Source organism: Chenopodium album, chromosome 20 (genome assembly GCF_948465745.1).
Source record: "Chenopodium album chromosome 20, dcCheAlbu1.1, whole genome shotgun sequence".
In the NCBI taxonomy this organism is placed as follows: domain Eukaryota; kingdom Viridiplantae; phylum Streptophyta; class Magnoliopsida; order Caryophyllales; family Amaranthaceae; genus Chenopodium; species Chenopodium album.
In genome coordinates this window covers 15781408-15797727 of record NC_137853.1, presented here as the reverse complement: position 1 = coordinate 15797727, position 16320 = coordinate 15781408, and the positions used below count along the sequence as shown (strand labels likewise).

The window sequence follows — 16320 nt, the reverse complement described above, 5'->3', positions numbered from 1 at the left end:
AAACAATTTTGTACAATAAAAACCAAGATCAATCAAATAACAAAGTAAGAAAATAAAGAGGAGAGAGAGAAGGAGGGTGTCATGGTGGTGGCCGGTTGGTGGACACCGACTGCCGGCTGGAGGTCGCCGGCGTGGCGGCAGGAGGCGGTGGGGGCAGCAGCAGCAAGTCCTCTATGCATCCCCCTTTGGCTTTCACGTAAGAAATAAAGAAAAGGAAAAGAAGAGTAAGGGGAAAAATAAGAAAAGAAAAGGAAAAGAAGAAAAGAAAAGAAAAAGGGAAAAGATAATAAGGAGGAAACTAACCTTTTGACTTATTGACTTTTGTGAGGGAAAATTTTGGAGATAGATGAAGTATTTATAATATAGGGTAGGTTAGGGTAAGTTTTGGGCCTCATAAATTATGGACTTGAATAATAAAATAGGTAGCCTAAAATACAAAAATAGAATGATTGGGTTTATTATGAAGGGTGTATTTGGATTGAATGATTGTTGACCAACTATTAATACTTGTTTTATATATAAATTAATATTTCAAATATTTTGACCAAAAATATATTTATAATTAAGTAAATAATAATATATAAAATACGTTAAAAATACAGGGTATTATAGGCAAGGACCCCGTAGCTCCACTTCGGAGCTGCGTCCCTTCCCTCCCTACGATTATTCACAACCCGGGAGTTGTGATTTCAGGGGGGGCCCTCTTACTACCACGTTCCAGAGACATGTGGTAGATTAACTCCCGAGGAGATCGATAACCATCCCCAAAAGGGATACTTCGGGTTTCCACCCGGGTATGATGGTGGTTGGGGCACTAGTAATGCACCGAATTACGCTCATTATCGTAGTAGCCCCAACTACAATCTTCCTCCATACGTGGATCAACCTTCCTACTACGGCGATGTAGATCCTAACTACAATTTCTTGTCATCGCCGAGTAGGGAAGATGATCGGGAGTAGCCTTAGACATAGGTTTTTACCGTTCCCTTCTCTTCTTTCCCGTCATTTGTAACACTGAGGGTGGTGTCGAGCTCTAGCTTTGGAGGAGAGTTGTCCTCATTGTGTCTATCTTTCATGGGAATGACGTGGGATGAAGACTAGGTCGTTGGACTAATCTTCCCTAGGTCAAACAAAATTTGTAATCACTTAACACACCCTTATAACTAGTATAGGAGAAAGTCGAGGGTCGAACCACTAGGAATGAGAGGTGGTCACTATTGCTAGAGTTAAGCTATTTTGAAGAGGTAAAGCAAGGTGTGTGTACTTTAAACAACTAAGGAAACGAGATTATAACCAAATATAAAAGCACTAGGGTTTAGGATCCATATAAACATGCAATGGATACAACTAATCGGGATTGGAATTGACTAATTCGAGTGTTTTGATGGAAAATCAATTATGCAATCAAAAGAGTATGATAAGCTATTCTCCTATAAGTCAAACTAGCGTCAACTATGAGAGACTCTAGCTAGGAACTTCACAAACCAACTCAATCGACAAATGTAAGCCACAAATCAATTATCCATATCAATGTGAACCTACAATGCAATCTAGTGCAACAATCAAAGTTAGTTACTCTTCAATCAATCACACACATGCACATTATATATATATATATATAACCCAAGGCAAGAATTGTAATCATGCCACGTGTCATCATTTTTGCCACGTGTCGTCATGAATTGATAAATGATGTGGGGTCATGTGATTCATGTCATATGAAAACTAATCATCAATTTTTCCTCACAAAAAATTAATGTTCATAAATTCTAATTTTTTAATCCTCATTCTTTCGTTTGCTCATCTATATTTTGAAGAAATTTATAATGGTAGATAAAAATTCATTTAACAGATATAACAAACTAATATGAAATATAAAAGTTGTGTTACTGCATATTTCATAATGAATTTTGTTAATGTTCAATAAAATTTATAAAAAAAATATATTCTTTTTTAGATTCTTTTTTATAAATTATAAAACCAAGATTTCCCTTTAATTTATTAAACTAGGTTAAATCCCGTGCCATGCACGGTAATTTTTAATACTTAATACTTATCATTAGTTTAACACTATTATTTAATAAATAAAATACTATTCTACCTAATTGCAAAATAGGATGAAAGTTCTTACAAAAAAAATTTTAAAAAAATTATAATAACTCTGAATTACATTACAAAGTTAAAGATAGAAAACTATTATTGCATAATATTGTATAAAAAGAATAATATCTTTCCTTGAATGTGTACAAATGGAATATACTTATTAAATCGGAAGTGAAATATTATTGTATAGTTTGTTTTAAAAACTTCTCTAAAAAGCTTTGGCCAAAAAAATATAAATAAAAATAAAATAAAATAAAACTTTTGGAGGGAAAATTTTTAACCAGGAGATGACATGTGTCATTCCTAGTTTCGCCTTTAGTATAAAGTTATAGAAGTTATATTTTAAAACAATTTATAATACCTTTTTTATATAAAAAAATGACCCGGGCATCACCCGGCCCTCAAACTAGTTCCTCATTAATAATTTCCCCTTTTCTCTTTTTGGAGCCTTTTCGCTTGCTCCATTGAAGCGGCTTCTGAGCCTTCACTCTCCTCCATTGAAGTAGCTTCTGAGGTAAGATGTTTTTATTTTTTATTTTAGTTCGTCGAATATCAATTAATTTCATAGTTTAGGGTTTATCCTTAATTTAATTGTCAGTGTAGTCAATTTAGGGCTCATCTAAGGTCGATTTTTGAACTCTGATTGTAATTACTGCAGTTATGAAAGATTATAACGAGCAATTTTGTTGATATTCTTAAGCGAGAAGAATCGTATGTGATTTATGGAGCCTAATTTTGATGATTGAGCCTAATTTGCTAGAATTTAATCAAATTTTTGTTGCTATTGTGTTGCAGGCTGTTGTTTACAACCCTTTATTGAAGGACGGAACTATGAAAATAGGTCATTGCTCCCTGGGTCCAAGACAGCTGCCCCTCCTGCCCCGGTTCAGTGGTGGGCGTCAATGTTCCGTTCGCTTTCAACCTTGCATTGGCTTCCCTAGGCCCAGGGGCGGGCCTCAATGTTCCATTCGCTTTCGACCTTGCATTGATATACACAAGGTTCATATTCTTTATTCTTAAGACTTTCAAAATTTATGATGAAAGTTGTAAAATAGTTGATTTTATTGGTAAAACAATGGTGATTTAATGTATTTTTGATAAATTTAATGGTGGAAATTCTTATATGTGATTGTATGATTTAGGGGTTATTATAGATACACTGTTATTGGCCTAGTTTTGGAATTGCTGTTTTATTTTTAAATGGTGAGCACTTTGATTCTTTTTGAGTTACACTATGACTGATTTGTTGGTTTTATGTGTTTTTTCTTTTCTAAATTGATGGTGGAAATTGTGAACCTTGTTGATAAGAATGTAAGATTACTGTAGGTTTTGATGGTAGAAGTGTCAATTCTTACTTATGCACTTTTTGTTGGTTTGGTAAATTTCACAGGGAAAAGTGAAACAAATTGTTGGTTCGACCCTTTTAGATTTGAAAGAAGGAGATTCATCATCATCAGCTCTTGTTACCAATTTTGTTTCTGATAAGCCGTCAGCTGAATATGCTAGGTTGTACAAGGATGATGGGCTTTTGGGTGGTCATGTTATCATGCTTGGCGCAGACCCTTTGAGCGAAGCTGCTGCAATTGAAGCCTTGCATGCTTTTCCTGGTGGGTTATTTTTTAATTTTGATGGAAATGATTATAATAAGGTTAACAAGAACAAGATTATCGATGTTACTATTATAAATGTAGTTACGTAGGTAGTAATTTATTCCATTCTATTAAACAGTTTCTCTTTCTCAACAGGAGCTTTCTCAAGTGTTTTTGACTATGTCTTCTTTATTAGTCTTGGCCTGATCTTCTCAAAATATGAGATTCTATTGTCCTTTTGGAAAAAAACAACTTGCTCCTTAAAAAGTTTCTTAGTAGCCTCATCTAGACAACCTAGTTATCTTTCTTTTGCTTCATAAACTTTTCTTTTGTTCTGTAAAAAATGTTATATCTAGAAAAGAGAAATTCAATGGCTAATTTCATTATGACCTCCTTCTCATTGATGATCAATATCTGTTCATAATTAATTATTGAGGGGGTTCTTAAGTGTGTATTTATCTCAACTTGATTCGGGTCTTTGGCCACACAGTTTCAAAATTGTATCTCTAAAGATATGTCAAGAAAGATATTTCATCTACTGAACTAGAATGGTAACCTTCTAGGTGGTATGCAGGTTGGAGGTGGGATTAACTCCAAAAATGCGTTAAGTTATATTGAAGAGGGAGCCAGCCATGTCATTGTAACATCAGTAAGTGATTTCAGTTTGGTACTAACTTTATGCACCTTTTGTTTTTATGTATTGTTGGTGTGGAGATTGGGCAACCTACATAGGCGTAAATTCTGGCTAAATGGGATTTGAAACTGATTTGAGTTGAGCTATTGAAAAGTTTTGTTGACTCATATCCTGGGTGTCATTGCTTTATTTATGATGATGCAAGAAATCAGACCAGACCTAGTATCCGCTTTACTTATGCAAGGAGGCCCAAGAATGTTAGCAATGGTTGAGAAGGGAATTTTGTTAGAAAAATTAGTTTTGGATGGGAGAGGGTAAAAATAGTAATCCATAATAAATTAGTTATGGAGTTTGTTATTTGATTCCTTTTGCTAGCAGCTTCTAGAGTCTGTTATTTGCTTCAGTTTTGGGTATTAATAGGGGATTGGGGTCAAGGGAAATGGATGCAAAAATTTGATAAGAAGTTTGTTGTGGAGAGAACCTTCCTCTCGAAAGAAAGCTTGTATGGTAAGTTACTTTGATTTGCAATACAACTATCCCTTGGCTGCCATTGTTACTCTGTTTCTTAACTTAGATTACTCTGTTCTGTGCTAAATCCTAGCAGATGACTATGGTTGCAACTCTTGCAAGTGTAATAGTATGCTTCCGCCGTGTGGGATAGCTTGCTATATATAAAACTAGCTGCAATATATCTGAAGATTCTGAACGAATATTTGTAATGAGTTGACTTATAAGTTGAGTGGAAAAAGAGACAAGGCAAAAAAAAAAAAAAAAAAAAAAAAGGCTATGCAGCTTAATATTCGACCTATGTTAGATGGACTCTGGAATGGGTGTCAGACACAAACACAAATCCTATTGTCCGTCCGGCAAGTTCCAGAATTTTAGGACATGGGGACTCTGCAGATGTATGGACACACGTAATTTTACCTCCGTCTCAAAAGAAAAAAAAAAAAAAAAAAAAAATCCTATCCTTCTTTCTTCAAAATAGAAAAGCCCACTAGCCCAATCTATTACCTAAATGTCACCCAATAAAAATAAAATGAAAACACTCCTGATACCTTCCAGCCCCACTTATCCATTAAAACCTTCACAATTGAAAGCACATAAATCTAACCCATGTGACTTTTTTACTCATGGAACTTCCACTACTAATTTATTTATTTATTTATTTATATATCTCTTTCTGTAAATGTGTTCCTATCTTTCCCCCAAATATTTTATTTTTCTCCTCCTCCTCCATGAAGCATTTTATTTACATTTTCTCTTTTTTCCTGTCCAAATGGAAGTGTCCAAATGCCCAGTGACAAACACGGATTTCATACCCATGTCCGTGTCATGTTGTGTTGACATGGGTACTCTGAGCTATTTGCTGTGTCCTAGTAACTTAGACCCCAACCGCTAAGGGTTGCTATAAAATGTGCATAGAAGACTCACAATTGACCGTCACATTTTGTCCTCACTCTTGCGGACCTGGATCTTAAGCGTTCTTGGCTTGGAGTATTCTTGGGATGGATGACCTATTAAGTTGCATGAGTGAGGAATGTGTGGGAAAAACTTATGTTGGTTTGTGGGCCAATTGTCACGATGCACATGTAGTAGATAACTAGATATCCTTGGTTGTTGGGGTGTCACACATAAATTTTTTGATTATTTCTATGTAAACATTTTTGTAATTATTAGATTATGTTTGAGCCTATTCACTAGGCTTTTGATGTAGGCTTAGTCAATTTGGTTTGTTAATGTTTTGAGCCAAACATGAACTCAAGTGAGCCAAGCTTTAATAAGTCGATCTCAAATAGTTCACGAACACGTTAGGCTCATTATAGTGCATTGTTAGATGTATCATATAATATGTTAGCCACTTGCTTATCCTTTTTTAATGCCATAAAATAAGGATTATGTGGCAGCTATGTGTCATTTAATAGACGAATTGACTTTTTAAAATGCGAGTGAGTGGGATAAATTTTATGGTATTGGGTCTGAATATCCTGTTTTACCACTGCTAATATGTATGTAATTGCTTATTAATCTCTGCTAATGGCGCTATAAAATTTGCCATGATGCTCCAAAATTTTCCCTGATGTTTATTGCAGCTTTCTTTGACTGTCTTATTCAATTCATTATTTGCTCCATTGGTTTTTTTTTTTGTTCAACTGTGCTTAACTTCTCTTAAGCAGAAACTAGGTAGCTTCAAATGACTACTGCACAGTGTTTCTTCTGTTTTTGGTTTCTTGAAAATTCCGTTTTCAAAGCATATTATGCACTACATGTTGACTTTACCTTACATGTGATTGCAGTATGTGTTCAACAATGGGCAAATGGACCTTGATAGGCTTAAGGATCTGGTCTGCACTGTTGGAAAAGAAAGGCTTGTGTTGGATTTGAGCTGCAGAAAAAAGGTACATCTCTCGTGTTAGATCCTCTCTCAAATCTAAAAAATTTAGATCCTCTTTCAAATCTAAAAAATGTGATCTTTCAACCAATATAATAGGCACAATATTTAATCATTAATCAGTTTATGCAAGAGATCTTTTTTTTGACTGTTTCAAATGCTGATTTGCATTACTAATGTTGTAACATAAAGAGATAACATCATGCATATCAAAATATTATATGGTCATAGCTCATAGTAGTGTGCATCAGTTCAAATGTTTATGCAAATATACAAATCGAACACTGTGCGCTAGAAAAAAAAATAAAGGTCCAAGAACCATTTCATAAGGTAACTAATAATTGCTTAAGTACGCACAAAACATACCCTTCATTACCAATGCATTAAGAAATCATGTATAAAAGAACAATAAATTAGAAGATATTGAGATACTCCCTCGTTTTTTTTATTTATTTATTTTTTTTAGTAAGCTAGAGTTGAGATTTTCCACTTTTTATGTCGTCATTAACTTAATTTTTTTACCCATATATAAAACATAAATATGATCATATACTATGTTACATTGACACGGGTACGGGTATCCGATATTGTTACGGATCCGAGTGTCCGATACGTCATTTTCCAAAATTTAGGACACGGGGACACCTGCTTAACTTTGGACTCGGATACGGATACGACAATAAATTTTTTAAGAGAATTTTTAAGAGAAAAATAATAACATATAATTAGTACAACAATATTAAACATATTCATTAAAATTGATTACATAAATTGATACATACACCGTGTCTTTTAACTAAGTTCAAAATGTTGGGGAAGCTTGTTTGGGAAGCCAAACCACAATAACAATTACGGAGTAAAACAAAAACAAAGGAGTACATAAAGCCTTTATATCCCTTAAAAAAGCCTTTTTACCATCTTTGTACTGCTGTATAGTACAAAAAGGTTTACTTGGGAAACCACAAAGTTTTTTTTTAAAAATAATTAAATGTGCAGTACTCTTGGGAAACCACAAAGTTTTATTTTAAAATGTTAAATGTACAGTATTCTTGGGAAACCACAATTCCTTTTAAATCAAGATAAAAGAATAAAAAACAAATCCTTCATCTTCCTCCAACAGCTTCAACCAGTGCTTTTAAGGTCTCCTTGCCATGGAAAACCTTTTCATGACAACCTTGCCGTACCCGAGAGCAAAGTGACGTGTCCGGAACGGATTTCATACCCGGATCCGTGTCGGGTCGTACCGACCCAGGTATGACGGCAAAAATGCCATGTCCGAGTAACACAGATCATATAATATGTTGTTGGATTTGTCATAATGTCTACTGTTATGAATTAATTTTTTCATAATGTTTACTAACCTCTAATTAAAGATATTAATGGTCAAAGTTGTGCCTCGGCAAATATGCAAATCCAACTCTAGCTTAAAACAAAAAACAGTGGGAGTAAAATTAAAGTTAAAAACGCTCGCTTGATAAAATGAAAGCAATTTTGATAACGTTAAGTAAGATTGAAATACAAATGAAGAGAAAAATATCTCAACTTCTCATTTATTTGAATAAACTAGGTGGCTAACGTGCGCAATGCACGCGTCATAGCTAGCCTTGTCTAGAAGTTCTTTTGGTTTGGAATTGTTAGTAGCGCTAATTAGGAAAAATATGTGAACAAATATTTTCAGGGTTTTAAATGTCCACACACTATTATTAAGAGTTACAAAATAAAAACCAATTAACGTTAATGAGGGCAAATATATGAATAAATATTTTAAGGAAATTATCGTCCTATTCATATAGTGTGGTCATTTGTTTAAAGGGTAAATACATAAATAAACACTTTTAGGGGTATAATAGTCTAACACTATTCATAATAGTTTAATCATACTCTTAAAAAGGTAGGGACTAGGGATTAAATGGATTAAAAATGTTGGCAATGATATATTAATTCACTATGTTATATTAAGATTAACAGCAACAACAATAACAACAACAAAGCCTTAGTCCCAAAATGATATGATATATTAAGATTAGGGGTGAAAGTTCGGTGTTCGGTTTGGATTTAATTCGAACCGAAACTAAACTGAATTAGTTCGGTTTTGGATTTTCCAAACCGAATCCAAATTCGGTCCAATCCAAATCGAACCGAATTTGAAATAGGAAAATCGAATCTAATCCTGAAACCGAATTTTTTTTTACCTTAATTTTTTAATTTTTGCGGAATGGTAAGGAAAAATGAACAAATAATATCATTTTGATGATAAATAAACTAAGATCTGATTATTGACAATCTCAAAATTGATTTAATTACATTAATTTTTACAAAGCCTTAACTATCAATATATAGTAGGCAAATTTGTCAAAAAAAAAAAACCTTTTAAATGCACTGTTTTGCGAAAAAAAGGGCTTGTTTGGTAAATGGCTTTTCATTGGCTTTTTGGTTGGCTTTTGGCTTTTGGCTTTTGGCTTTTTCATTTGGTCAAACATCCAAAATTTGTGTTTGGTAAATGGCTTTTTCAGCCAGCTGAAAAGCTGGCTTTTAAGCCAAAATGAAAAAGCTACTTGGAGTAGCTTTTGGCTTTTGGCTTTTGGCTTTTGGCTACCTAAGTTACTAATAACATCAAACAGCCAATTTTACCAAACATGTTTTTAGACTAATAAAAAGTCAAACAGCCAACAAAAAAGCCAATACAAACAGCCAGTCAAACCAGCCAATCAAACCAGCCAACAGCCAACAGTCAATTGCCAAACAAGGCCAAAACCTTTTAAAAGCTATTTTGTAAATGAAAACCCAAACCCATCTAATTTTTGTTGAAGACAACCTAATACCTCTAATTCACCTGATTAACCACTAATTACTTCTAATTATTCTCTAACTATTTAAAAATAAAATTAGTTTATAAATAAAAAAAAAAAAAATAGAAACCACCATGTCCACCACCAACCAGCCACCCACTCCCTTTCCCCCTCCCCTAGCAGCAGCCCCACCACCGCCTAAGCCACCTGGAGCCAACCACGAAAACCACCCCAGCCACAACCTACTACCACCTAGCCCACTCCCGTCGTCAACCACCACGAAAATACCCACACCCAAGAAACCGCCTTCGCCTTGGAGGTTGAAGTGCTCCTCGCGAAAGAAGTCGGGGCGGAGGTAAGGGGAAAGGGATGTAGAAGGAGGAGAGAGAAATTCAAGGTGAAATTAAAGTCTTCAATTGATAAATTAGGGTTTTTGTGAGATAATTTAAGGAAATTGAGATGGAGAAGCCATTGATAACCATGATTGAGCTAGGAGAGTGAAAGATGAAATTAGGAATTTTTGGAGGAAATTGATGAAGAAGAAAGGAGGGGGTAAGGGGAAAGGGATGTAGGGCCGCCGGCCAGTGGTATGGGTTCAAGCCGGCGGCTTAAATGGGGGGAGGGGGCTGCTGTCAAGGGAGGGGGGGAAAGGAGAGGGAGGGGTGGTTGGATGGCTGGTGGTGGGCAGGTGGGGGTTGGTTTTCTTTTTTAATTTATAAATTAATTTAATTATTAAGTAGTAAAATGAGAATTAGAGGTTAATTAGAAGAGATTAGAGATTAATTAAGTGTATTAGTAGGATAAGGTTGTTTTAAACAAAAAAAAATTAAGTTTGGGTTTTCTTTTGCAAAAAAGCTTTTAAAAGGTTTTTTTTTTTTGAACAATTTGCCTATATAGTATTATTTAAGACTAATATTGAAATTGAAATTACATAAAAAAACATGTAAATGTCGCCCTTTCAATAGTATTCCCTTGCAAACACCTTTTCCTCGTTAAGCTTCGGATCTATTTTCAACATTTACCCAAAAAAGAAAAGGAAAAAAAAGCGTCAAAATTACCCAAAAAAAAATAAAGAACTGTATCCCTTTTTCGCATTAAGCTTCTGATCTATGCTTCTTGTTGCAATTAATTCATTCATTCAATCAATCAATCAATCAAACCCTTAATCCCATAAGTGAGGTCGGCATTATTCCGTGCATTCGACATAAATCTTCCTCATCCATCTCTTACGATCTAATGCTTCATCCTCATGCAAATCCATATACCTCATATCCTTCCTAAGTTCCTAACTCCTTCTAACCAAGTCATTTTCGGTCTCCTTCTCCCTCCTTTAAGCCCTCCATGGTCCCAATCTATACTCTTCAAACCGGGGCACCCTCGGGTCTCCGTCTTACATGCACAAACCAACGCAGGCAATTTTCTCTTAGTTTATCTGCAATGCCTGCCACACCCTACTTTCTTGCGAATAACCTCATTTCTGATTCTATCACTTAGAGTGTTCCCACACATCCATCTTAACATGCGCATTTCCGTAACCTCCATCTTTTTAATGTGCTCCTTTTTAGAAGCCTAACATTCTGTACCATAGAGCAACACTAGTCTTTTGGCAGTCCTATAGAATTTTCCCTTCAACTGTATTGTAAAAATCAAATATTATACATTAAATTACATTGCTTCTAAGTGTTGCATGTGATATATTGTTGAGGAAATTTGAAGATTAAGATGAAAATTAAAAAAATAGAGGAAGGACGAGAGGAGATCAGGAGTAGACTAAGAAAGAATGAAGGACATGAGTCACATGAGGAGAGAGAGAAGGGGTGATGATGATGGCCGATGAGAGAGAGGGGGGTGGCGGTAGTTGGGTTTGTAGAATCTAGGTTTATTATTTTCTACTCATTTATAATTTTATATGGAAGACTAATAAGGCTGGTGGGCTACAATATTGGGCTTAACTTACAAAATCAGGCTACATATATAATCTTAAGCATATTTTGGTGTTTGGTTCGGTTTTCGGTTTTTATCCATATTACTTTCACCCATAATTAAGATTGACAATGTGACAAAATTATACCTATGTTAAGGATATATTTATTCACTATGTTCTCGAGATGGGACAGAATTTGCACATTAAATAAATAAAATGTTTAAGAAATTAGCATTGGGGCTCTCTCTTCATGGGATGTAGGATCCTGCAATTGTCCATAATGTCTGGCCTTGGTCTTGGTTCCTTGGAAAGTCAGCTGCTGCACATGATCTTCCTAAGATATTGTAATTTGTGTTCCGTCAAAGTCATTCCACCTTAAGTTGATCATAAAGTCATAACCCTGCCAAGGGCTGAATCTTGATTGGTCTTAAAGCAGGGTTAATGGCCCATTTTTTCTCGTCTGTTAAGTGGCCTATGGCTGCAATTTATCTGGTTGACTGTTTCCTAATTTCGTTTTATTCTAATAAAGAAATGCTGTGCTGATTCTCTTGTAGGAAGGTAAATATGCTATTGTAACGGACAGATGGCAGAAATTTAGCAATGTATATGTTGATGAGCAGACTCTGGAATTTCTTGCTGCCTATGCTGACGAGTTTTTGGTACATGGTGTGGATGTTGAAGGCAAAAAGTGCGTCTGAGTTTCGTTTCTTCTTTGCTCTAGTCTTTTCATTATCCTTGGGCTTGATCAACCAAAAGCCTATATTTGTCTTGGGATTGATCAACCAAAAGCCTATATTTATGTCTACGTAGTACGTATAATGGACAAATAGTCTTTAGCCTGAAGACTTGTTACTGTCACTTAGAAATTTTCTGAAGACTTGAAGAGTTAACTTTTGTTCTTGCTACATTAGATTGAGTATGGTCTAATTTGACTGCTTGCTTATTGCAGATTGGGAATCGACGAAGAGCTTGTTTCTTTGCTTGGAAAATACTCACCAGTAAGTAAACAGTGTGTTTGGTTATGTTCTATATTTCTGATATTTAAACACTCATATGCTCAGCAATTTAGGAATAACTTTTCTTTCCTTGGAATTTCCTTATTGATTAAAGGGAAGGTATATTAATAAATGCATTATATTAATGCGTTAAGATGAGGTGTGCTGAAGGACACTTATGTGAAGACGGAAAACAAGAAGAATGTTTTCAATCTTGGTCTTTCTTTCTGGTTCTGCATACAAAATTATACTACCAGACCACAACATTATCTTGCAGGTGGTTTTAAAAAATAAGGGAAACACAAGATGAAAGAAAAACCTCTGTCTAGAATTGATACATTTACACTGTAGTTTAATTAATCTGTCACTGTGATAATGCTCAGAACTAATACCATGAAAACGTTATTGCAAAAGGACCTCTCTGATACTCAGATCTTAACTATATAAAATTACCTTCTACTCCATATTTACTTCAGTGGCTGTTAATCCATTCACATTGTTTACCCTTGGTCTTGGCGAACAACTGCTGATCTCCATTTCGGTGAAGTATTTTTGACTCATGGTTTAGTGGTTCATTGGCATGAGCAGTATTAATTCATTTTTGTTAAATCATGACACTATATATGGTAGTTACATATATCAGCTTGTCTTAGTGGTCAGGATACATAATTTCGGGACAAGGAGTTAAATCTTCCCCCAAGGTTTTTATATTATGGTGTAGAAATTGTACTGTTTAAAGAGCATCTCTAGGATCAGCTAGGGTATTATAAATTGCTGAATAGTTATTTTCGATTTTTGCCTTTCACCTGAAAAAGATGTAGCCAACCCCATCTTTGGGAGGCTTCAATTGCTGTTGTTTTATCTTACCAATATGAGCATGCCACCAAAACTTTTACTGGTTATATGCTAATTTGATTTTTTCTCAGATTCCAGTGACCTATGCTGGCGGTGTGACAGTTATGGAGGATCTAGAAAAGATTAAGGTGGCTGGCAATGAGCGAGTTGATGTAACTGTTGGTAGTGCTTTGGATATATTTGGGGGTAGTTTACCCTACAAAGATGTCATTGCATGGCACCTTAAACAGGAGTCCGGTTGCTAGCTCTTCTCTATTTTTTGTCTTCTTTGAACCGGTTCTCTTCTAACACCATTATTAAAGACACAGATCCGCTTCATTAATCAAATTCACCTTGCTGCTAAGACCTTAATTTGCTTAACAAGGTGTTATTAATGACTCAATGTTATTGTTGTATTGTCCCTTTAGTCTTGTTACGAATTGGCCTTGCCATTCTAAGCTCTCAATTTTGATGTTATGCTTCTTAGCTATTTGATTATTATTATTTTTTTTGGCAAGGGTTGAATAAAAAAGAATTTATTTTGACTTTTTATTGGAAGCTATTGAGAAAATATTGGACTGTGATTCTTAAATTGGATTGGACCACACCAGACTCGAATGGTCTATGGAGTATCTAATTTTTTCATTCCAATCTGGACCTGAAATTCTTTGGCGTGGCGGGTTAGTAATGGGTCCAGCATCATGGTTTACTTTGATGACTGGTTGCTTAAGGAGGGTGTGGTAGTGCGACTTGAAGTGAATTCAGAGAGTAATCAAATGTTGCGAGTGGTGGACTTGATTGATCATCATAGTGATGAATGGGACTAACATTATTGAGAGGATTTTTGCCCCGACACTCGTCGTATTATTATTCGTGCACTCCCTTTGTCAAAGTGTTGCCTGGTGACAAAATGTATTGGAGATTGACTAGGGGCGGAGTGTACTCTGTAAAAGCGGGATATTGGCTAGCAGTGACGGGTTAAATGCACAACAAATTGGTGATCAAGGGGTTAGTGGTCAAGTGTGGCGTGTATCTGGAATATGCAGTGGCGGAGCCAATTAAGGGACATGAGGGGACAGCTATCCCCCCCCCATTTTTCTTAAAATTTTTTTTAGGTTTTTACTTTTTTAAATTAAAAGAAGAAAGAAGAAAAAGAAAAATGGTTGATATATAACAGTTTTTCAAGAGTAATGTAACACCTTAGAAATTCATTTCCTTTAAATACCTGTTTTACGCTTTAAAACTCGAAATAGGAAAATCTAAGATATTACCGCCACCGTGAAAACGACTAAGACAACTATCAAAGACACACAGCGAAAGACTAAACTCAAAACCATTCATAACAAGTCAACTTAAAGTTAACCAAACGAAAGTAAAGTCAAACGAAGTCAAATAAAAACAACCTACAACTTGGAACCATTGTAGGTCCTTATTAAAACCAAACCTACTTCAAATTTTGCGTTAGTCTCATGAGTAATAATATCATAAAACAATCAAAGCATTAAACACATCATAAACTAATAGAAACTAGCATAATTCGCTCTTCACTCACGCCCATCATGAATATGCTTCAATCACCTGAAAAGCTTAGCTTCTCTTTACTTGTTTCCACTACTCTCCATTAAAAATGGGTCATCATAGGGCCAAGGTAAAGACGAGGCCAATAAACAAACAAACACACGATCAGCAAAGCTAAGTACAATAAGTGTATTTAAACACACTAACATGTTTTCACCTATCAACACACACTTACCTCAATGCACCTGTATACAAGAACATAACATTCAACAAAACTTTTCAACTAGACACTAAATAGTTTATGTTAGAAATATACTGTTGCAATCAAAAATTATAAAACAAGAACAAGGAAAGATGTTACTTTGAATGTAGATCTCAATACGTTGTGACGCGTTTTACGGCTGCCCTAGAAGCGTATTTCGCCACCACCGGTACGAGGCTCTCAATGTCGAATGCTCCCCAAAGGTAACACAACGATCCTTCAAATCCGTACCCCGAATGAAGGATTGGAATTATATCAAGAACTGCTCAGATCTCTTTTAGAGGTTTTTGGTTTTTAGCCTTTGTTTGTAGGTTTATTATTTTTGTGTATATGAAAGCTTCAAAGGTTCGATATATATATATAGGTTATGTGAAAAAATCAGAATAAGGAAATAAAATCCCGAACAAAAACGCGTCCTCGAGCCCTTGCCCGGTCGGGCAAAGTCCGCCCGGTCGGGCGCGAGGAACACAGGTCAAAAACTCGGTTTTATGGCTCCGCCCGGTCTGACCGGGCAAGACCGCCCTACCGGGCGCGCGGGGTTGGAGGGCTACGGAGTTGTTCGAAGCTTTGCCCGGTCTGCCAAGGCAAAGCCGCCCTGCCCGGGCAAGTGGGATACGAAAGTTGGAGTTTTAATACCTTGATAAAAAAAACTTACTTTTCACCGCCCCACCCCCCAGGGCAAGCAAGATAAGAAGCTTATCACCAAAAATAGTTTAATGCAATCGATCGACCGAATCTTTCGACTTGCATTACTCCCAACAGTTTATTTAACATTGTGACAGGCTAAAGTCGTATCACCCAATCAAAAATAATTACCTAAGTCCACTAGCTTATGCAGATAGGGAAGTAGGGTCGAATCCACAGGGAAACAAGCTAGTCTTTCTACTCCTAATTAATTATTGTAATCTAAATTATTAAAGTAATAAATATTTTTGTGAATATAAACTATGCTACAAAGATTATGAGTAAGGAAAGTAATAGGGAAGAAATCAATAATAATAAAGCCTAGGGCATAGGTTCACTAATAAACAATATTCCAGGGTAAAACTCAATAATCAATCATTAATGCATTAATTAATCAGATCATAAAGAGCTTTCGCTACGTATTACAATCACAAAGTTAATTTACCGGTATTAAATCTCATCTCTCGAATCTCGACCTAACCATTTATAAATTAATCTGCCTATTGAAACTAAGCCTAAACATCAATTCTCATCTCTCGAATCTCGAATCAATATTGCTAAACTCATACAATTAAACGTGGCCAAATCTAATTGCA

General features: G+C 35.4%; 1 protein-coding gene across 1 annotated transcript; it reads left to right on the top strand.

Moving 5' to 3' along the window:
- The first annotated feature begins 2497 nt into the window (after nt 1–2497).
- On the top strand, nt 2498–13831 carry LOC145598503 (1-(5-phosphoribosyl)-5-[(5-phosphoribosylamino)methylideneamino] imidazole-4-carboxamide isomerase HISN3, chloroplastic-like). The gene is made up of 8 exons (XM_081654866.1): nt 2498–2617; nt 2899–3102; nt 3494–3710; nt 4256–4341; nt 6624–6725; nt 11986–12119; nt 12381–12429; nt 13353–13831. Exons 2-8 carry the CDS (start codon nt 2935–2937, stop codon nt 13524–13526), a joined length of 930 nt encoding a protein of 309 aa, XP_081510992.1. The 5' UTR covers nt 2498–2617; nt 2899–2934; the 3' UTR covers nt 13527–13831.
- The last annotated feature ends 2489 nt before the right edge of the window (nt 13832–16320 follow it).